The sequence below is a fragment of the Histoplasma capsulatum genome, genomic scaffold, assembly GCF_000149585.1.
Source record: "Histoplasma capsulatum NAm1 scaffold_7 genomic scaffold, whole genome shotgun sequence".
In the NCBI taxonomy this organism is placed as follows: domain Eukaryota; kingdom Fungi; phylum Ascomycota; class Eurotiomycetes; order Onygenales; family Ajellomycetaceae; genus Histoplasma; species Histoplasma mississippiense.
The window spans coordinates 724,531-745,740 of record NW_001813976.1 but is presented as its reverse complement, the minus strand read 5'-3'; the positions used below and the strand labels follow the sequence as shown (position 1 = coordinate 745,740).

Sequence of the window (21,210 nt, the reverse complement as noted above, 5' to 3'; positions counted from 1 at the left end):
TTTAAGGCGGCGGATTTTATGGCAAGGTTCGACAAAAACGAGTCAAAGAGTTCCTTTAATGACATTGTGAGGGAGTTTTACCCGCATGTTCAGGGAGTTGTTCACCCTGTTTCTTCCTCAGAGTGAAGAGTTCGGCCCTGCTGGGCGGCGCGGACCCAGATTTAGTCGATATGTCGTCCCACTCCCCACAGGAGCGAACCACGGAATTCAGCCAGCTAGAACAACTGTCTGCACCAAAATGCTCAACCTGTCAACTTGCCAGTAACAAGATGACTGTCCCCTTGTACCACGTATGTCGAGTATTCAGAAAGGTTCGTTTGGGTCCAACCCTTCATGGGGCTGGTGCGACATTCAAGGGGAGCTCCTGATTTACGGCAGGTGGTGACGCAACCAACATCGACAACTTGCCAAAAGACACCTTTCAGTTCGAGATCTGGGTGTAAAGGACAAACTTTTGTATCTGGATGTGGCAAATAATTCCCAACCCTGAACTTTCCACAGAAAGTGAAATGGATGTGTGGCATTGATTGCTCCAACTACAAATCCTTCTTGAAGTAATGTCGCCCAGCCTGTCGGCAGCATTTCACGTGTAATTCGATATCGAGACGACTTATACAGGCTTCGGGACTTCAGGTCAATCTGTCAACTTTGATATGCCACCCCAACAAACCCGCCATGACAATGAGGATGCCCCGTTCCTACCAAAGTCCACTTCCGTCACCGAGTTACCGGCTCGTTCAAGCGAGGACTCCCATAAGCCCAGCACCTCGCAGAGGAGAGTCCGCAAGCGACTCATTATCGCTCTTTTCGCCATTGTTCTAGCCTTTGAGACTGGCGGAGCCATGCTAGGTGCGCCCATAACACGCCTATTCGAGTCGATAACTTGCCTGCGCTACTACGAGGAGCACGACCCCACAATTATAGGGAAGAATGGATATATTCCCGAGAAGTCATGCAAGAATAAAGAGATTCAAGGCGAAGTTGCAATTGTGAAGGGTTACGGAGAGCTTTTTGACGCGATGGCTGGTAAGTTGATGTTTTGGGGGGCCTAGAGGTAATCCATGTCGAGTAACTGGGTAATATAGGGGTCATTCTTTCGATACCGTATGGCTTATTGGCAGACAAGTACGGCCGAAAACCGATATTTTGTCTCTGCATTCCTGGGTTTTTCGTGAACATGCTTGTTGTTGGCGTTGTATTGTACGCTCCGGATGTGTTTCCGTTACGTTTGGTTTGGTTGTCTACGCTTGCCTGGCTGTTTGGAGGTGGATATGCTGTCGCTAGCACAATGATATGGACGATGATGGCGGATGTTACTGCTGATTCCCAAAGGTTTGCCCTTACCGCTCTTGGACGATACTGCTGCGACATTTTCTCTCTAACATGTCATCAATGCGAAGGGCTGGGCTTTTCTTCAGATTCGGGGTGGCCATAATGGTGGCCGATTTCATTTCTTCACTGGTTACCTCGTGGCTCATGAAGTACAATCCCTGGATTCCGATCACAATAGGATGGGGCCTTACAATCCTTGGCACCCTTCCCGCGCTTCTATTACCAGAAACAAAAGGGACGTTTGCATCTGGGGGAGAAGGAACTCATGAACTTTGCGAACCACCTGAAGACAACAGAGCTATCCATCTCTCTCTCCCCGCTGAGCAACCACATTCCATCAACCAACCCCCTTTCCTCTCACGACTCGGGCGGACGGCCTCCCAGTTCAACTTCATCGTCCACGATAAACACCTCATGTTTCTCGTTTCCGCGTTCCTCGTCTACAGACTCAGCCGTGGCACAGCATGGCTGCTCATACAATACATATCCAAGCGCTACCAATGGACCCTAGCAAACGCGAATTTCTTAACGTCCTTCAAATCCATCCTGACCATATTCCTCTTCGTCGGTGTTCTCCCGCTCGCGTCGTGGTACCTAACCGCGCGGCGGGGCGTACACTACCGTGAAAAGGACCTCGCCCTCGCCAAAGCCAGCGTCATCCTCCTCGTTGTTGGTACACTCGTCATGGGGCTCTCGCCCTCCATAGGCCTGTTTATTGTCGGACTCGTGGTGCAGACGTTGGGGATCGGGTTCGTGTTTATCGTGCGGTCCCTCGCCACTATGATGGTTCGGAGGGACCAGACCGCTCGGCTGTACACCGCGATAGAAATCTTGCAGAGCGTCGGGGTGGCGATTGCCAGCCCAACGGTGACGCTGTTTTTCAACTGGGGTTTAGACTTGGGAGGGGGTTGGGTGGGGTTGCCGTGGGTTGTGGCGTCGGGCCTGTTTGGGGTGACGGCAGTACTGCTGTGGATGTATAGACTGCCCTCTTCTCCGAAGCTATATACGGTAGAAAACCCAATTCCCCTCTGATCGTGTTTTTGTTTTTGGTCTTTCTCTATTTTCATTTTAGACTCCGGACTTCAATCGGGTTTGTGTTCGAGTGTTCATTTTGCCTTACAAATTTCTTTTCTCTGCTTCTTTTTGTACGGTACATTAACTACATACATACATACATACATAGATACGTGCGGGTTACTAACGGCTTTCCTCATCCATTTTGAAGCGATTCCGTTTTGCTTCTTTTGCTTTGTTTTCTTTTCCTCCCCCTCTGTTATCTTGTCCGCCTTACTCTTTTCTATTTTACTTCCTTTCGGCCGGCCGACCTGAGTCTAATAACATTCCTTCATCCCAGTTTTTTATTTTTATTTTATTTTTATTTTTATTTTTATTTTTTTCTTTCTAGTTTCTTCGATTTCAGAAAAAGTAAAATCAAAATCCAATCAACCGAGATATTAATGGGCCAAGGGCCAAGCTCCACAGCGAAGAAAGAGCAAATAAAAACGAATGAATATTTATTATATACCGTCATCTTTCTTGAAAGGAAAGAAAGAAAAACAGAAATGTCGATCCGGGGGAAGGATGGCTAAGTTAATGTGGGACGTCTAAGTGGTTGTATTAGCATGTCGGCAGCTGAGGCAGTTATGTGCGGTGCGCTAGTCCGTGATAGGCAGCCTAGGGCCAACAGTTAATTGGTTGGTATTTTTTGATTAACTAACTACTCCGTACCTTTCGGAGGTTCGAAACAACAGTTTCAAACCACTGGCGAGGTTTAATACAATCAACAGCCCCTATAACGCAGTAGGAAAGGAGGGAACAGGTACAGCCACATTATATATATTCTGTAGAGAGAGAGATATTTTCTTCTCTCTTCAGATACCTCGACAAACAATCAACTGCGCTCCACATTGCCGCCTACCGCTCTCAACCCCCGTCCCTTTTATATAGTTGTCAATAAGTCGGGGTGGGGTGTCTGTAACTACTGTACGGAGTACACTCTATGAATCCCCCAACCATTGTCAGCACGAATTGTTGAGCCAATGGATAAAGAAACCATGTATATATACAATAATCCACATCTTCTAAGCTATTCCATCTTTCTCTCTCCTCCCTCTCTTTCTCCTCGATCGGGAAATCCTTCCAGATGCTTCCAATTCCACGCCAAACCGTATGCGGCGGCGGTACCTGGATCCAACCCCAATCTGGACTAGCGTCGCCAGGGGCACGTTCCAATCGGGCAGGACCAGTTTCAAAACAGCTAGCGTGTCAGCCAGAGACGCCGCTGATTGGCTGTGCCGTGGAAGATGAGATGAGGAGGCTGATTGGAAGAAATGAGCCACATCCAACCTGCAGCCACTGTTGAGTTGCCGGGCTCTTGGGCGCTGTCCAATCCATTTGTTCGACCATTTCTCTTGGATCAGTTGTTGTATTGTAGTTTGATTGTAGTGATTGTAGTGCATCTCATCTCTGACCTTCACTATCCATTCACTGGGCCTTTGTCTCCTGTTCGTCCTCTTTCTCCGCTGTCTGTTTCTGTTGTTGTTGTTGTTGTTGTTGTTGTTCCAGCACTGCTTCTGTTGCACCTCATCTGTTGGCTCTGACGCTCCGAGGAACCAAGGTTGCACACATGCCCCCTGTCTTGGCGCCCAGGCCGCGACGCCCTCGAAGTGTGACATTAGACTCTATTCCTCCTCAACAGATCATCCACCACCACCATCATCACCATCATCATCACCGCTCCACTGGACGACAATCGCCCATCCATTCCTTTATCCCCCATCCACCGCGAGCAAATCATTTTCTCTCGTTCGTCGATGCAGTCCCGCCGCTCCTTTCGGATTCTCTCCATCGATTGACACCACCACCACCGCCGCCGCTAGATGATCTCTCGCGCCCAGTGCGATGTGACTGACTCCCCTACTGCTTCAAATCACACTCTCGAGGGGCAGCGTGCCGACCGTTGAGCTAGGTCTCGCATTCTTACCGGCATTGTATCCCTCGCAAATCTATCGCTTCACACAATCCTTCGGCTCTCTCCCCCTTCCACAAAACTACCGCGATAAAATCTACTTTCTCTATCCTTTCATTGCCTTTATTTTTTTCGTTATTCTATCCTTTCTGCGACCGGCTGGGCCGAGGTATCGCGATCACACACACACACACTCTCTCTCTCTCTCTCTCCTCTCATCCCCTTACGGTCACCACCGTTCCGATACACAAAAACAATAAATAATAAATACCTTCCCAGTACACGTTTGTACAGGTACACATCCCTCCTATCCTCATACTTGGTTGATCCAGGTCGTCCTCTGTTCAAACGTGTTAAAGCGCTTTAAAAAAAAAAAAAAATAGTAGGGCTATAGAAGGTGATATATCATAGCTCGGAACTCGGAATCTTTGTGGACAATGGGTTGCTGTACGGGCCGGAAGGAAGAATACTGGGGCCATATGCGAGCAGAGCAAAAATGGGAATACATTGTAAGGGGATCGCCATCCTACTTTTTTTTTTTTTTTTTTTTTTTTTTTTTTTTTTTTTTTTTTTTTATTCCCTTTCAACTCATCACTGACGTGGCTCACGTAGAATCTTCAAGATTTCAAGTCGAAGACGTGTTTTGCCCAATTTTCCTATTTTATTCTTTGGATTTCCGTCTTTATATCTACTGCCGTTTATGGCGTCGACAGCTTCACCGCTGTCAACTTGATCGCATTCAATCGATGGTCGACCGAGGCCCAACAGTTAATCCCCCGTAACATCTCAAAATGGATATTCGCCGGATGTATCATGCTGTCCTTCGTCTTCCTCATCTACCGATGGATTCGTGCGGTCCGTGTCCTCAGACAAGGAGGCGTCGCTCAGAGCTATCTTGACCCTCTGGCCGCCAGAGTGCAGAGTATCCGCATCGGGGAGAAGGGCCAGGGTTGGCGACGTTTCCTGGTGTTTTACGAACTTACCAAGAGCAAGAAGGGCGCTGATTACGTTGCGCTTTTCACCTACTTCAATTTTGAATCGTGGATGCGGACCGTTTTCGCCGAGGGCCCGCGCCAGTTTATCAATGGGACGATCCTGTATTCCGTCATGGAATCCGATTTGATCCTCCAAGGAAAGCACGCTGCCCCCGAAGGCACCTCCCCCATCTCTCAATTTTTCAGTAATGTTGGAGCTCTGGCCGAAAAGGATAAGCGGCAGGCGGTGATTCTGTCAGCCATGTTGTTTACCCTCGTGATTTGGGTTTTCTCCATCCTCAGTCTCTTCGTGTCGTGCATCCTATATCTTCTTTTCCTGTGGCATCATATCCCGAGCGAGGATGGCTCCCTTACCGCCTATTGTCGCCGCAAGATCAACAGGCGGTTCGAACGAATAGTCAAGGAGAAGGTCGACAAAGTACTCGCTAAGGATGTTGTGTTGCAGGATCGAGGGCCGTCAGACCCTGAACTCGGGACTAATAGTATCAAACGACAACCCACGCTCCCTGCCTTCCACAAACCAACCTCCGACAATTTCCCAGAGATGCCGCCGCCTCTTTCCCGCCAGACAACTGTGTCAACACTCCCGCCATACTCTAACTCCTCAACAAGAAGCCCCGGCCCTCAGCGTCAACCCACGTTGCCTAGTTTGCGGCAGGACAACTCAGATGGGATTCCAGAAATGCCAGGCCTCTCGCGTCAGAACACGCAATATTCCAGCTCTATGACACCAGGGCCTACTTCTCGCCGTCAACCAAGCTTGCCAGACTTCAACTGGTCCGCCTATGACGATATGGCTATGGATAGCAACAACCATGGGTCTCGCGTTTCAGATGACAACGTACCGTTGGTAAACAACGCCGCGGGATTTAGTTTTGCCAACCAACACGATGATCGGGGCCCTCCAGTCTTACCACCAATCGAAAGACAAGGGACACCGCCGTCGCTCATGGTAGGTCCAAGGTTGCACGATCGCCCATCACCACTGTCAGACCAAGAATTCTCCTTCCCACCGCCAATGCCAGCAATCGGCGGCCGCGCTTCCCCCGTTAATCGCTCGCAAATGTCACCCCCTCCCCCTCGAACATACTCACCACTCCTGACGCCCGCTAGCAACCGTGGCTACCAAGGATTCCCAGCACCCCCTGGTCCCCTGACTCCGGCACCTCGGACGCCTATCCCACAGCCCCCCACCCGTGGAATGACCCCGGGCCTGCCTCCAGTCCGCAATTTTACTAGTCCCGCCATTAGTTCTCCTTCCAATGAGTATAACAACCGATCCGCGACCCCGAATAGCAGACCCCGACCGCCGCGATCAGGAACCGCACCTCCACAACATCCGTCGCCCTACGGCGAATTCTGAGGAATAAATGAGACTCATTCTGCATATTCTTGTGTATAAAATGTGAAATATTCCTTAATTTACTGCATTGACTGCAATATATTGTATGCATGGGCGCATTAGTGCCTGATTTCCCTGCTGAAGGATTGAATCCCGCCCACGAATCTGGAATTCTATCAAGTTCTTTCAAATATTTTGCGCTTCGTGGTGTTGGGTATTGATTGGGTGATGGATTTGGTCCGGGATTGGATTCTTTTTCTGGCGTCCCTTGGCGCAAAAGGCAACTGGAAGTGGGAGTAAGAGGCAAAAAGCTGGTTCCAGTGTGAATATATTCAACGATTTTTCTTTCTTTCTTTTTTCTTTCTTGATTCCGATTCTTTTATTATGGCTTTTTGGTTTTCGTGAGTCTACCTACTTAACCAATATACTACTTGTCGCTTCCGCTGTACGTTTCCAGATGCCGATACGCACTAATAATCTACCACGCTTCTTCATGCGCAATGCAAAGCCACAAGCCACCACCTATTCTATTATCCCTTCCCCCTTTTTTTAAGAATCTTCCTCCCTCCAATCTCAGTAGATATCCGGCCATCCTCACGCCTCTCCTTCCTTCCCATCTCAACCGATATTCAACGCACACTCACATCACCCCCACACCAGCCCTGTGGTATCATGGATTGTTGATGTGAACAAACACGCGGACATGCGAACATGCGAAATGTATAAGGTGTAAAATGTTAAAAAAAAAAAAAATCAAATAATCAAATAAATACCAAACAGCACCACACCTATACTGCACAAAACCATACATAGCTAACCATTCTCCTTTAGTTGGCTTTCTTTTTCTTTTTCTTTTTTCTTTTTTTTTTTTTTTTTTTTTTTTTTAGTTATCCCGACGTAATTCCTTCTTCTTCTTCTTCCTCTTCTTCTTTTTCCTCTTCTTCCTCTCCCCTACTTATCCCCCCACCAATTTTTTTTCTTTCTTCTCTTTTAATTTCCACTCCTTCACAACCACCTGTGCAGGTGTGCACACCTCGGCCCTGCATGATATTAATACATAGTACAGCTGCCCGCGCGGGCGGCGTCAACAAACAGCAAACGTGGGCATTGGCCCCACTTGCCGCTGTCTGCGGGCTGCAGGGGACTTGGGGGTATACTGCCCATGTTAACCAACGACTTCTAATAATAACTAAGTGTTAGTTATTGGATAGAGAGGGCAATGATTTGACAACCCATTGGATGGGAGATCTGATGGTTCACAAAGTGCTTTTTACAGGAACGCGGGAGGCTACAAGACGAGCTTTCAGCGTGAATACTGAACCTGCTCTCTACCGTTGTCAGTGTGGTTATGGTGTCGCGATTAATTGATTGAAATGGGATTTAAGAATGCGTCTATCATTTGAGTAAATAAACCTTTTCTGATTAGGGGGGTGTTGTGTGTTGTATGTACTGTAAGTATTATATAGGGGTGTATATAACTCTGGAATTTTCGTCGCATCATGGAGCATGCACGGCCGACTCTCTAGAGATGGGAATTCGATCCCCGTTCTGCAAAAGTCAGAAATACCCGGTGACCGGTGAATTATCGCATTGTTTTTATCCATACGTACTAACTTTAATATTGACACCATCAGGCTGACTAAGCTGCGCAACCAACCCAACAGGCTCCCAAGATGTTCCATTCAGATTCCTCCGCAATCTGAAAGACGCAGCTCTCCTCAATCTCCACGCCCGCACTCAGGGGAAACCTCCAGTCATCCACGATTAAGCCTCCCCCCACCCGTTGAAATAGCCGCAGATAATGAGAACCTGCTCGATACGATCGTGGCATTGGACCCTGTAACCGATATCACGGCGCACTTGTTGGAACAATAGTTTCTGCGAAGTGACGACGAGAGTGAAGGGCAATGGGAGCTTGGTGGAAAAAACAATGAGTACTATTGTGAGCTTGAACAGGAGTGATGCTGAAAAGGACCCAGAAGTCAAGGTGCCTTTGAACAGATCAAATTATGCAGTGGCTAGTGGCCGAGATCTTTCACAGATGGAAGTGCTGGATAAGGAATATCAGGCTATCCAGAATGGCTATCATCTAGAGAAAAACACCCAGAGGGGAGACAGACCACATTCTGCGCCAATTTCAACCCAGCATCAACTGAGTTTAGTAAATACTGTCAAGAATGTTGAATTTGCAACTGCAATGGTATCCCAACCCTATGGCGATAGGCCGGCCCTTCAGGCGGTACAACCTGCAGATACAGGAATCCGCTTTACGAAGCGGATTGATGCAAGCCAAAAGTCCCCTTCGAGCCATGATCGTGAAAAGGACAAAGTCCTCAAACTGTCTCCTGCAAAAATTCATGAACTCACCTCTTCACCACAATCTATACCCCTACATTCCATCCCGCTAGAGCCAGACAAAGAACAGCGAACTTCAGGTTCTCCAATACCCTCAGATCCATTAACTATCGGCGCAAGCCCAGACACGTCGACGGGTGTACGGGTTGTGAATGGTTCTTCAAAACGAATAAAATCTCCCAGGCGCAAACTGAGCGCTGGCAAAAATGTCCATTTAGAGGATGCTCCCGACTTTCTCACCTCACATCAAATCGCCCGTCCATTCTCTTCTCGTCGGAAGTGCAACTCTGCCCGAGCTGTCTCAGTCACTGACGGCTTCCAGAACCGGCGATCCTCCCCAAGGCCGGACCGTATTGACACCGCTAGAAGTCGTGTATCTTCCTCATCGGCGCCAGATCTATTCTCTTCTCCCGTACCCCAATCCATCCCACTTCCTCCCTTCTCTATTTCCACATATCTCCAGCTAGAACTGGCCTCTGATCGGCCCTCGCCATTATACATTCACCGCCCCACCAAGAACGATTTCCCTTACGAGTCCTCGAGCGCGAAACTTGAACGGCTTCAAAACTTTTTCCTTCTACCACCTGCGCTAGAGCGGGTTCTTTTCTTTGGTACTCTTGCATGTATCGACGCGTGGCTTTATTACTTTACGATCCTGCCATTGCGATTTCTCAAGTCTATTTTTCTTCTTCTTCGGTCTTGGGCTATCAATGTTGGAGCCGAGGCGCAGTTCATTTCGCGATTTATTATTGCCGGACTTGGTAGGGTATGGCGGCGGAGACACCAAGGGAAGCCCGCTGTTCCTGGGAACGCACACGATCAAAATATCAAATTGGGCTCTACTCAGTCGCGGCCTGAGCTTTCGAATAGTGTTTCTACAGATCAAGACAGCCCCTTCCTTGACGATGATGTTAAGAATCGGGCGTCTGAAAATGATCGGCGAACCCAGGTGGCTTCCAGCCGAGGCCATCGCAGGGTTAGGTCTATTCCCTCGACACTTTTGCCCAACGATAAGGCCGATATTTTGAAGGGATTCCTCATGATTTGCACGTGCCTGATTCTAATGTATTTCGATGCCAGCCGGGTGTATCACTGGATTCGCGGTCAAGCCGCTATTAAACTTTACGTTATTTATAATGTACTTGAGGTATGTTTCCATCTGGCCTGCCGCCTCATTTTGTTTCCCCCAGGCTAATAACCCTGGATATGTAGGTTGGCGACAGACTTCTATCAGCCATTGGCCAGGACGTCCTCGAATGTCTATTTTCACGCGAAGCTCTTGAGAGAAAACCCGATGGCCGCAGCAAGATTCTCCGCCCACTTTGGCTGTTTATCATCGCGCTGATATATACCGTTATACATTCTGCCGCACTTTTCTATCAGGTCATCACACTTAATGTGGCGGTGAATTCTTATTCAAATGCACTGATTACTCTCCTATTGTCGAACCAATTTGTAGAAATTAAATCCACCGTCTTCAAAAAATTCGAAAAGGAGAATCTCTTCCAACTCACCTGTGCCGACGTGGTTGAGCGGTTTCAACTCTGGTTGATGCTTACAATTATTGCGTCTCGAAATATTGTTGAAACTGGTATCTTTAGCTTTGGCAGTGGTTTGAGCCTATTTGCTGGTAGCAAGCCGGCTGCGAACGCGAATGCTACATCAGTTTTCAACACCCAGCGAGCCACATCATCCATTCTTCCACAAGCCTTCACCATCCTCCCATCATCTCTCCTCTCCTCGCTTAGCAAAGTGAACTCATTCCTCCCAACGATCGGTCACCTTCTGGGGCCTTGGCCTCGTCGTCTTAGGTTCTGAGATGCTAGTCGACTGGTTGAAGCATGCATACATCCAGTTGGATATGAACAATACCCGTCCCGCGATGTACGGCCGATTCCTTGACATACTAGCCAAGGACTACTATACAAACGCCTTCGCAGATCAGAATCTTAACCGCCGCTTAGGTCTTCCTGTCATTCCGCTCGCTTGCCTCTTCTTCCGCGTCTCCATCCAAACATACCAGATGTTCCTAACCTCCTGGTTGCCACAGACACAATCCTTCGTCGCGCCGTCAAACACCACGTCCCTGACGTCAATCCACGACCATTACTCCCCATCCCCGTCACCCTCTCCCCCGTTTATTCTCCCCCTCTACCCTCTCGATGCCAGCCTCTTCACTAAAGTCTCCTCACTATTCCAAACGATGGTAGCCCACACCACCCCGTCTCCTGCATCCTTCATCACAATTTTCACCATCATCCTCGTCCTCATCTTATACCTCACCCTCCTCTTCACAAAACTCATCCTCAGCATAATCCTTCTCAGCTACGCCCGCGCCCGCTATAAGAAAATGAAATCCCGAGAACGGCAGATATCCACGAACCCCACCTCGTCCAAACTATCAGCAAAACAATCCACCGCGACTATATCAACACCAACACCAGCACCAGCACCACAGCGAGAACCCTCCAACTCCCAAGCTACAACAGCGTCGAATCCTGACTTCGTCGAGGGTGCTCGCCGCGTTGGCGGTTGGGGTGCTGTGGAGGTGGGTGAGGATCGTAGACGGTGGATATATGCCGATGACCCAGAAGGCGCAAGGCGATTAAGAGAAAAAGAGGAGCTGGATAGAGTTGGGAAGCCTAGTGGTAGTGCTGGAGGTGATGGGATTGAAAAGGTGATGAGATATGAGATGGCGGCGAAGAGGATTTGGTGAAACGCAACGCAACCAATCCTGTCCTGTATTTTACATGTTTACATGTGTGTGTGTGTGTGTGTGTGTGTGTTTGAGAAGCGGTACTACAGGATTTTTATTGTATTGTATTATCATAGCGTTTCGCGTGGGAGTGGGTTGTATTACCTCTGTATAGATACATGGCATTGTATTTTTGTATTTTTGTAATTTTTTTTTTTTTTTTTTTTTTTTTTTTTTTTTTTTTTTTTTTTTGGGTTGTTTTAATTGTATGCATGCATGCTGCGTTTGAATTTCAACAGGTATTTTCTCCTTGTAAAGGGATGTGGGAAAGGATGATACGGGGTCATTATATAATATAAGGCATTATAACTATAATATAAGGTCATTAGTTTTTTTTTTTTTTTTTTTCTAGGTTCTGTTTCATTTTTCGTGCCATGCGTGTGTCCGGGTGTGGGATTTTCGAAAGATGTGGAAAAAAAAAATAATGCGAGTGGATAAAGAAGGCGGAGAGCGAATTAAAAGGATATAGCAAAGTAAACGAGAGATTGGAGAGAATGGAACTCCCCAAGCGAAAGAAGAAGAAAAAAAAAAAGGTTTTATCAATACATCATAGGAGGAGAAAACAGTTCTGGAAAGAACAATTGATAAGGGGTCAGAAACGAGGCGGGTAGAGCAAAGGGTCCGATTGGAACAAGAAGATATCCTGATGCTTGATACCAACGACCCCATGAACACTTTTCATCATCCCTCATTCCATCTATCAGTTTATCTGCTTTTTCTACTCCTCTGCAAGCCACCCGCCCTCTGTTTCACTACCAGCACTATCGTCCTCGAGAACGCCATCATTACCATTCACATTCACATCCTTTCCCAAATCCCTAAATACCCGCGCCATAATCTCTCGACTCTTATACAAATTCTCAACTCTCAGTCGCTCATTGTCCAAGTGTGCATGGTCACTTGCTTGGCCGCAGGGTAAATGAGCGGCCGGCGCGTTGAATTCTTTCTCCAGATAGCGGATTGTCGGGATCGATCCGCCCTCGCGGATGTAGATGGGCTGGATCAACTGGCAAGGGCGCGCAATCGATAATGGGGCATGGGATGTTGACTTAGATTCCCGGGTGTGGGATTGTTGGGATCCATGGTCATTGGACCGCATCGTCCCAGATGCTGCTGCTGCTGAGATTGCATCGCAAGGGGATGGAGATGCATTATGTAGGCAGGGTGCGGGTGGTCTGCTGGGAGGTTTGGTGCCTGGAAGGTCAGAGCCGTGCGTGAGGGTTGAAGAGGTCGGCACCGTGGGTGCCGAAAGCCTGTGTCCTGAGCGAGTTTTTGGTACTGAGGATGATGAGGAAATTATTCTGCCGATATTCGAGGCCACACTGTCCGTTGAGTTTGTGCGGAGGGGTTCGCGACGAGATAGTTGGTTGGAAGGATTAACAGGGGGGTAGTTGTAGTGACGGTCCCCCTTGGCGGAAGACCACGCTGCGGTGACAGCGCGCGAAAGCAATTTGAAGATGTCGTTCTCAGGATCTCCTAGCCACGGTTCCGCTTTCCCTGTTATTTCAACCGTCAAGATGTTCTGAGAGTCAAACTTTGCAAATTGAGCGTGTGCAAACTCCGCCAGGTCAGCGGCCACTTTGTCTACGTCTTGGTTGGGCACTATTCGGACGGATAGTGTTGCTCGCGCTCTTCGCGATATAGTTGTGGATGTATTTTGGCAGCCCGGAACTTCTATGCGATGGATTGTGAGCGATGGCTCACGCCAACGGTGCATTAGGGAATCGGTGAAAGCTTCGTAGTCCTCAATTTCGGGGTGGTGAGGAAGTAGGGCTTTGGCAATTGCATCATATCGCCTCCTTTCCGCTTCAGTTAGAGGGAAGACTGGCTCATGGAACCCTGGAATATTTATCTTCCCTTTCGCACCAACGAGAGTACCAAGAAGCATTGTCAGATCCTTCAGTGGTTCATCAAGAAGAGAACTACCGTCGATTCCACTATGCAAATCAGGGTTACTGCTTGTCACAACAAAATTAGCATGAACCACCCCTCTTAGCCCGTACGTCAGGCATGGGATGTGATCGTCCAGCCAGTAACTATTCGCCAGGAGGATCCAGTCAACTTCTCCTATCAAATCTTTGTGTTTTCGAACTGTATACGAAAATCCTTGAGAGCCGGACTCTTCCTCGCCTTCAATTAAAAAGACGACATTGCAGCTTAATTTTTTCTTCTGGGCAAGCTCCGCAGCAGCATATAGAGCAGCGAGAACCGGGCCTTTGTTGTCCGACACGCCTCGACCATACAAAAATCCATTAATCGAACAAAGTTGGAACGGATCCGTATTCCATTTCAGATGGTTAGTATCCGCACCGACAACATCATAGTGGCCGTAAAAGAGGACAGTTTTGTTGGCTGATGACTTCGACGCTGCGTCAAATCTGGCAAATACGATAGGATTTGTATTTGGCCCCGTCGCCAACAGTTTAGTTTTCGCACCCAAATAATTGCAGTGACGACGAAGAAACGCGGCGCCCTGGTTACATTCTCCAGCAAATTTGGGTCTCGCAGATACTGTCTTAAAAGAAACAAATTTTGCCAGGGTATTGACCAACTCATCTAAAAAGATATTAGTAAATGAGTATTATAGAGGGCATTATGTCTCTATACCGTTGCCAACTGCAGGCATCTCTTGGAAATCTTGGGGATGATCTGTTAACTCCCAAATAGCGACTGTATTATCATTGCCGCCAGTAGCATATATACGCCTGTCTTTGAAAACACCAGCAGCTGATGCCAGCATCGTTCCTTCGTGAGCAATCCATGAGCCGACCTCTTCGAATCTGGAGTTAAATTTCTGCCATCAATGGTTAGCGAGAGACATAGAAAATATAGACAGCAGTGCATAAATACCCTAATGATACCAGAGGAGTCGCCAGTAATAATAACATTTCCCACAACGTCAATTGCCCAGATGTCTCCACTGTGGGCAGTGAGCTTCCTGATGATCTGACGAGAATCAAGGTTCCATATGTAAACTGCGCCTCCTGAGAGGCCACAGTAAAGGAACGCACCATCGACAGCAATGGAGAGTACCGAATCGCTGCCATTCTTCAACTCGGCTAGTTCGACCGGGGAACCTTCTGGACATTTGCTGAGCTCCCAAAGCTTGACTGACCCATCTCCAGAGCCCGTCAGAAGTACTTCATCGCCATTGGCCCACTCCTCTAAGCCTCTGACTAATAGCATGCAATATATATAACCATTATGAGCATATAGCTTGTGCTGGTCTCTTTTGAAGCTGAGGCTCTGGCCACCAAGACCCAATTTCTGAACCGCTTCTCCGGCATCAGGATTTAATGTAACAATGCCACCAGGTCCCTTGGAATCAAAAAATCGATGCCTTCTGTTTGACGGATGAATAGGAATAGGCGGACGTGGAGGGGCATCCAGTTGGAGGTCACTCCACTATTGAGAATCAGCTATCAACATAAAACAGGGGCAAGATGAAGGAAACCGTACTTGAATGCTTGTGTTTTGACCCCCGCAATAAACTGTTTTCAGATCGGACGAGTACACCACTGTGAACAGATCACCTACATCGTGATGAGAGTAAATCGAGTAGAGGCGTTCAAAAGTCCTCGTTGACCAAACCTAGCCAGTATTAGTCTCCGTATTCTAGTTATACATGAAATACCATTTCACAAATTGATTGGAGTGGCAGGACAGTACGACAACATACATTAACAACAGAGTCGCCGCCACTTGAGAACAGGAGGCTCCCATCCTCAGAGAGGTACAAACCTAGGACACTCTCCTGATGAGCCTTTACTGATAGGATCAGTTCGTAAGTATCGAGAGACCAAGCCTGGATGAATCAGGCATAAATATCACATCGTTAGTAGCTTGATAATTTTCCTTTCGGATATGTATATAAATTCTTAAAACTCGTGAGGTACACATACCACAATATCGCCGCCCTGCAAGCCCGCAAAGACACATTCCTCGTCAAGCACAAGAGCGAGGACAGAGCGAACTGCCTGGACGCGATGGCCCACGCCCCAGGGATTGGTTATCCGGACATCAGGAGGTGTCTCTCCATTGCAGAAGCTATGTTGGGGTTGGAATTGGGGCCGTCTGTCGAGCTCCAGTTCGATATCAGAAGGGCCATCGAAGTCTGAATCATCCATGATTCCGTCCATTAGCAAACGCTCAAGGGAGATGAAGGCGTTATTATTAACTAAGCAGTCAGACACCAGAGGAGGGTAATGTTCTGTGCAACGCCAACCATTTCACCGACGCATGCCTAGTGAACAGCGGCGCGGGTTGTTTGGGATGGTGTTTTCCTTGGGAGGAGGTGAAGTTGTTTTGCGTCGCTGTTACCGCCAAAGACAATATTTAATAAAGGGCAGCACAGTATTTATTTCCGCCATGTTTTGCAACAAACTTCATATTCCAACAAATGCTACAACAACATCAATAGAGGAGATATTTTTTTTCTCTTTCTTTTTTCTGCAGGGAAATATCGTGTTATGGGAAAACCCCCATTTTGCGGGCTGGTGGATAGAGAGAAGGAACGCAGAGAAACAAAATGCTCAAAATCTCACCACACTTTCTTCGCTGTATCCACTCGTCGGAGCTGCACATGTTTCGCGGCCTTAACATCGACAATGGTTAACCACCAAAAGAATACCGTTAGCTTCAAGGTAAAACGGGGATAGTCAAAAGCTAAAATAAAAAGAAAACGAAACGCTTTTCTCCAGGCTCAAAGACTGCACCCCTTCTTCTCCGTTGGTCCCAGCTACTGTGGAACTATCATCGGATATCTGGCTTGGTTTCAAGTCAAAGGGAGCGACCACGAATAGCCGCCTGTCTTCTTCTTCTACGACAACTGAGGGGGGAAAGCAAATATTGTGTCTTTATCCCTTCCTGCCCTAGTCACCACTAACCTTGGTTCTCTCTCCCAGCAAAGCCGTGCTAGGAGTGCTTTTCCTGGCCGCTTGTTGCACGCCTTCATCAGCATTTGCGGGAGTTCTCGCGAATTATCTGCGTCGGAAATGATGCAATAGGAGGTGAGAGTAGTAGCATCGACTGGGCGCAGGATATATTATGTACAGCGGACGGCTCAGACACTCCAAGGGCACAGAGGATCGAGGCAGAGAAAATATGTGAGTGTTGATTCTCTCACCGCTTCGGAGATTTCCCTCTTTGTGACGTTTCTTTTTCTGGATTTTATTTTTATCCAATTTTCCAATTTTAATAATCCAATTCTCGAGAGCGAGAGAGAGATCGAGAGAGAACGAGAGAGAACGAGAGAGAGAACTGCTGCTTATCTGCGATAGGGCCCCCTTCTTATCCTTCGCGAAGAAGTGCCACCTGGTCGCAATTGAAATGTACACAGGAATTTTTTGCCCATTGGGTCTCCTTCTATTTCAGAATACTCATTGCAGAGAACTGATTTCTGCACATCGCCATTGCATCATGACGCATAACATCACCACTATTTTTGCAATGTGGTTTCAAGGGCTTTTCCAGCCTTTTTTTTTTTTTTTTTTTTTTTTTTGAAACCTGGGGATTTCCTGTGCGGCCAGTTTCATACAGAACGTTTACGGGCGCTTTTAATTCAGCGGATCGAGAGATCTTTCCATGTGGGAATCCAGATGTTCAACGACTTTTTTACTGCTTCCGGAAGATAAGGAGAAAGGAAAGGGTTCCCTGCAGAACCGTAACGCTGTACCATTTCATGTACAAGAACCTCTATTTTTATTCGAAACTGAAGAGAGGCGAGCCAGAATGATTTTCAACGTACAGCCCAAGAAAATATATTACTCCATGACATGACCGAATACTTCCAGGAAGCAGAATGTGACGACTTCCCAGAGTCGTCATGCATGCCTAGAACAAAGAGTTTTGACGAGCACAAACATACTAGTACCAACAAGCGTTGACCTCCAGTTTGGATAAGAAATCGTCACCGAATTAACATGAGAACTGGTATACAGATATGTACTACTACTATACAGGAACATCGCCGCGGCGCCTTGATTACTTTGTCAACCCGTGCTAAATTGCTGACTCGCTGGGCTCCTATGACACACCATTTTACCGTAATGAGCAGTAGTAGTGTGCCTACTGCTGTAGAGATGAGTACAGAATGAGATGCAGCCAGGTCTATTTTACAGTGGAGTCCAGCGAGATTAGCAGTAGTACTAGTATACTTGGAAATAAAGTGGAAGAGAACAGGAAGCTGCGAGCATCAAATGCAGATTCCGACGAATACTAGAATACTATGGAGTAGTATGCACGTGTACTATGATTACCTCCAGGGCCCAGATCCTGACCAAGTTCGCTTCGCGTTCTCTGAACCAGCACGCTGGTCCACACATCGTCGCATTCTTCATCTTTTTCAGCTGAGAGTGAGTGAGTGTTCTACACTAACCGTCCCCAGCCTCAATGTTCCAGCCACTGGAAAACGGGAAAACCCGGGGAAGTCTCTGCGGTGGCGCATGATACGAGCCATGTGTGGCTATGCCGTTACATGCGCCACAAATTACCTCAACAATATATCACGTGACTATTCTGCATCGCCGAACGTCAAAAAAAAAAACTTGGACGTTCAGACAAACTCATTGAACAACTCGTGGACACACTATAGTCGACCAAGTCAACAACGTCGTCTTCTGGATCATTGGCTGGAGCGGGGTTCTACTCTGCGCTCATAACTATTGGGTTCATGCAAAACTCTTCCCATTTTCTGTGCTTTCCGTTTGCCCAACCAGCGGCTTTAGTCGGTGACGCCTCACCCCGGATGTCACTGTCTAACCATATACGCAGTAGGCCTCGCCCCTCGACGGGGATGAGACACGACAACACCTCTGTGCTGCTCCAGGTGGTTATCATTATTGAACAACCTCGCTAGAACACTTGTCCCTGCATCCTATGACGCCACCTGCGACGCTCTCTTTTTCGTTCTTGTTTTGCAGGGCTGGTTACTATATTGACGTTTTATCTGTGTGATTCCTTGAGGACGGCCGCTTCGTTGCCAAAAATTAGCTTCATCTTAACGGATGCCCCACCCATAGTCCATAGTATCAGGCAACCGCCCTGCAAAATTAAAGCCCAACAATCACGGCCTGCCAGCAAACATCACCATATTATATCATTTATATAGCTCCTTGATTTCTCCGACCTAGCAGCCCTGAATTCTCTTGAAATTGTAACCAGACCCACTCTTTTGGGCCTGACCAGCCATCCAAACCCCCTGGATAGCTGTTATCAGTGCCACATATCCCAGTTATTCTCAGTTCTACTCCACCTTTCTGAAGCTCTCCCAGCAATATAAACATTATCAAGCAGCGTTTCTTCAGAGTAACCAAACCATTTTCTTGACACATTATATATTTGCGGCCATTTCTCAGTCCTGGGTCCATGCTCTGAGCTCTAATTCCCGCTGCGACCCATCCACACCGCCATTCATAAGCGCCATACTGCGTCGCCCCAGCCTCTCGAACAAAGTCAATACAATCTGTGCAATATCCATACCCTCAGAAGTTGGTGTTCTTTTGTGACATCGCTGTTGGACATACCCATCTGATTCCCGTTAAAAGCAAACATACATCAACATGGCTGCGCTCGGCCAAACCATAGCGGTGTTCGACAAGTCAGGCAAGATGGTGAGCACAGTAAGTCATGACTATATCCGCCTCTGGATGACAACTACTTATACTCGTTAGAGCAAACACCTATTTGGGGTGTTCAAAGAAGCTAGATTAGCTTATCGAGAACGCAAAGCCGAAATCAACGCAGGCAAAGCGATTAAGAATGCGGAGCTGGAAGCTCGCCGAGCAATGGCGAATTATCACATTCACGATTCCCGATCCGTGGCCTCCTCAAGAAGATACCCGGGAAGATCAAAATCTGTGGCGCGGCACAGTGAATTAGATCGTCATCCTTCGCGCCGATATCCTCACGGAATCGAACAAGACACGGACACCATTTACTCCCACCCAGATCATATGCCAAAGCGTGAACTCTCACGTCGCCACACTTCCAATACTATCGCTGCTCAGCCCCAATATCTCCACCCCAGCAATCGGTCTCGTTCCGCTCCCAATGTTGACATGGACCTGGCATACGGTGAATACCACCCTGCCTCGCTAGAGCGGGTGACCTCGAATCCCGAGGACATGATGAGTAGCCTAGTTGCAAAAGCCAAAGGGCTTCTCATTGAGGCCGAATGTGCTCAACATTCCGCGCATGCCACGATGGCCCATTTGCAGAAGAACCCCGATGCTATGGCTGCCGTAGCGCTCACATTAGCAGAAATCAGCAATCTTGCCTCCAAGCTAGCTCCATCAGCACTGGCAGCCTTGAAATCCAGTTCACCAGCCATATTTGCGCTTTTATCAAGCCCTCAATTCATGATTGCCGCTGGGGTCGGAATTGGTGTTACAATCGTCATGTTCGGGGGTTATAAGATTGTCAAGCGCATCCAAGCCGCGAACAGCACGCAGCCAGAAGGCAGTACGGATGAATTGATAGAGCTCAACCACGATGTTAGTCGCGTGGAGAGCTGGAGGCGTGGCGTTGCTGATTTCGAGGCGGAAAGTGTCGCGACCTCCGTTGATGGAGAGTTCATTACTCCGCGGGCTGCTGCTGTCTCTGGAATCTTCCCTACCGACCATAGCAATCACCACCGCCTTAGATCGGAGTATGGAGGCGGGGGTCGACGAAGTGTCAGAGGCGCAGAGTCTGTCAGGGATACCGCGTCGCACTACACACATACGACCAGAAGTTCCAGACGGTCGAGACGCACCGGCGCTCCGCCGACTGAATCGGGCGATAGGGACAAGAAAGCCAAGAAAAAAGACATGACGAAGAAGCATAGTCCTCTACGACGTCTATTCAAGCCCAAATAAACCATGAAAAAGGACCATCCTCGTCAACTTGTATTCCTTTTTCTTTTTGAATTACAAAATATCAAAATGAGGGGAAACCGCCGGACATACCTTTTCTACTTTCTCTATTTTATTTCCTCACCTTTATTTACACAGTGATGGAGGTGGATGGTTGGTTGATTGTAACTATCTAGCGGGGGATACCAACATAATGCATTATATGTCGATATGTTACACTACGATTTCTTAAGCATATTTTTTCTTCTTGCTCTTTTTCTTTTTCTTTTTCTTTTCTTTTTCTTTTCTTTTTCTTTTCTTTCTCTTTTCTTTCTTCCTTCCTTTCTTTTTTGGAATTTGATACTACGGGGCACCGTATTGGGAATCTTTCACGCTATTGATGATTTTCATTATTTTCAATCATAATTCCCCCCGCCCTTTTTGTCTGCCACCTCCCAATCTGCACAAAATTTATTATTATCTTCCGTGTTATATAATTTTTGTCATTTCGTTCTTTGACCGAGCGTACATATGTACCAAGAACGCTTTCACATATCTCCACTAGAAGTAATCTGTACTGATGGTTGATTTCAAAATTATAGATTCTCCTGAAGCCACTCCCAAGGTGCAAA

General features: G+C 47.6%; 5 protein-coding genes across 5 annotated transcripts; 4 read left to right on the top strand and 1 right to left on the bottom strand.

Moving 5' to 3' along the window:
* Nucleotides 1-170: 170 nt before the first annotated feature.
* Nucleotides 171-2,364, top strand: HCAG_05864 (predicted protein; the record flags this gene model as incomplete). Its single annotated transcript, XM_001538209.1, has 4 exons — nt 171-342; nt 619-1,026; nt 1,086-1,200; nt 1,419-2,364. The coding sequence occupies 4 exons, from the start codon at nt 171-173 to the stop codon at nt 2,362-2,364; spliced, it is 1,641 nt and encodes a 546-aa protein (XP_001538259.1).
* A 2,373-nt stretch (nt 2,365-4,737) lies between these two features.
* Nucleotides 4,738-6,534, top strand: HCAG_05863 (conserved hypothetical protein; the record flags this gene model as incomplete). Its single annotated transcript, XM_001538208.1, has 3 exons — nt 4,738-4,809; nt 4,913-6,247; nt 6,409-6,534. 3 exons carry the CDS (start codon nt 4,738-4,740, stop codon nt 6,532-6,534), a joined length of 1,533 nt encoding a protein of 510 aa, XP_001538258.1.
* Nucleotides 6,535-8,567: 2,033 nt separating this feature from the next.
* Nucleotides 8,568-11,708, top strand: HCAG_05862 (conserved hypothetical protein; the record flags this gene model as incomplete). Its single annotated transcript, XM_001538207.1, has 3 exons — nt 8,568-10,139; nt 10,205-10,744; nt 10,848-11,708. The coding sequence occupies 3 exons, from the start codon at nt 8,568-8,570 to the stop codon at nt 11,706-11,708; spliced, it is 2,973 nt and encodes a 990-aa protein (XP_001538257.1).
* Nucleotides 11,709-12,465: 757 nt separating this feature from the next.
* HCAG_05861 (conserved hypothetical protein) lies at nt 12,466-16,701 on the bottom strand (the record flags this gene model as incomplete). Its single annotated transcript, XM_001538206.1, has 9 exons — nt 12,466-13,684; nt 13,751-14,303; nt 14,355-14,541; nt 14,598-15,152; nt 15,207-15,338; nt 15,427-15,552; nt 15,650-15,861; nt 16,292-16,341; nt 16,634-16,701. 9 exons carry the CDS (start codon nt 16,699-16,701, stop codon nt 12,466-12,468), a joined length of 3,102 nt encoding a protein of 1,033 aa, XP_001538256.1.
* Nucleotides 16,702-19,306: 2,605 nt separating this feature from the next.
* On the top strand, nt 19,307-20,602 carry HCAG_05860 (predicted protein; the record flags this gene model as incomplete). The annotated part of the gene is made up of 2 exons (XM_001538205.1): nt 19,307-19,366; nt 19,418-20,602. The coding sequence occupies 2 exons, from the start codon at nt 19,307-19,309 to the stop codon at nt 20,600-20,602; spliced, it is 1,245 nt and encodes a 414-aa protein (XP_001538255.1).
* Nucleotides 20,603-21,210: the final 608 nt, after the last annotated feature.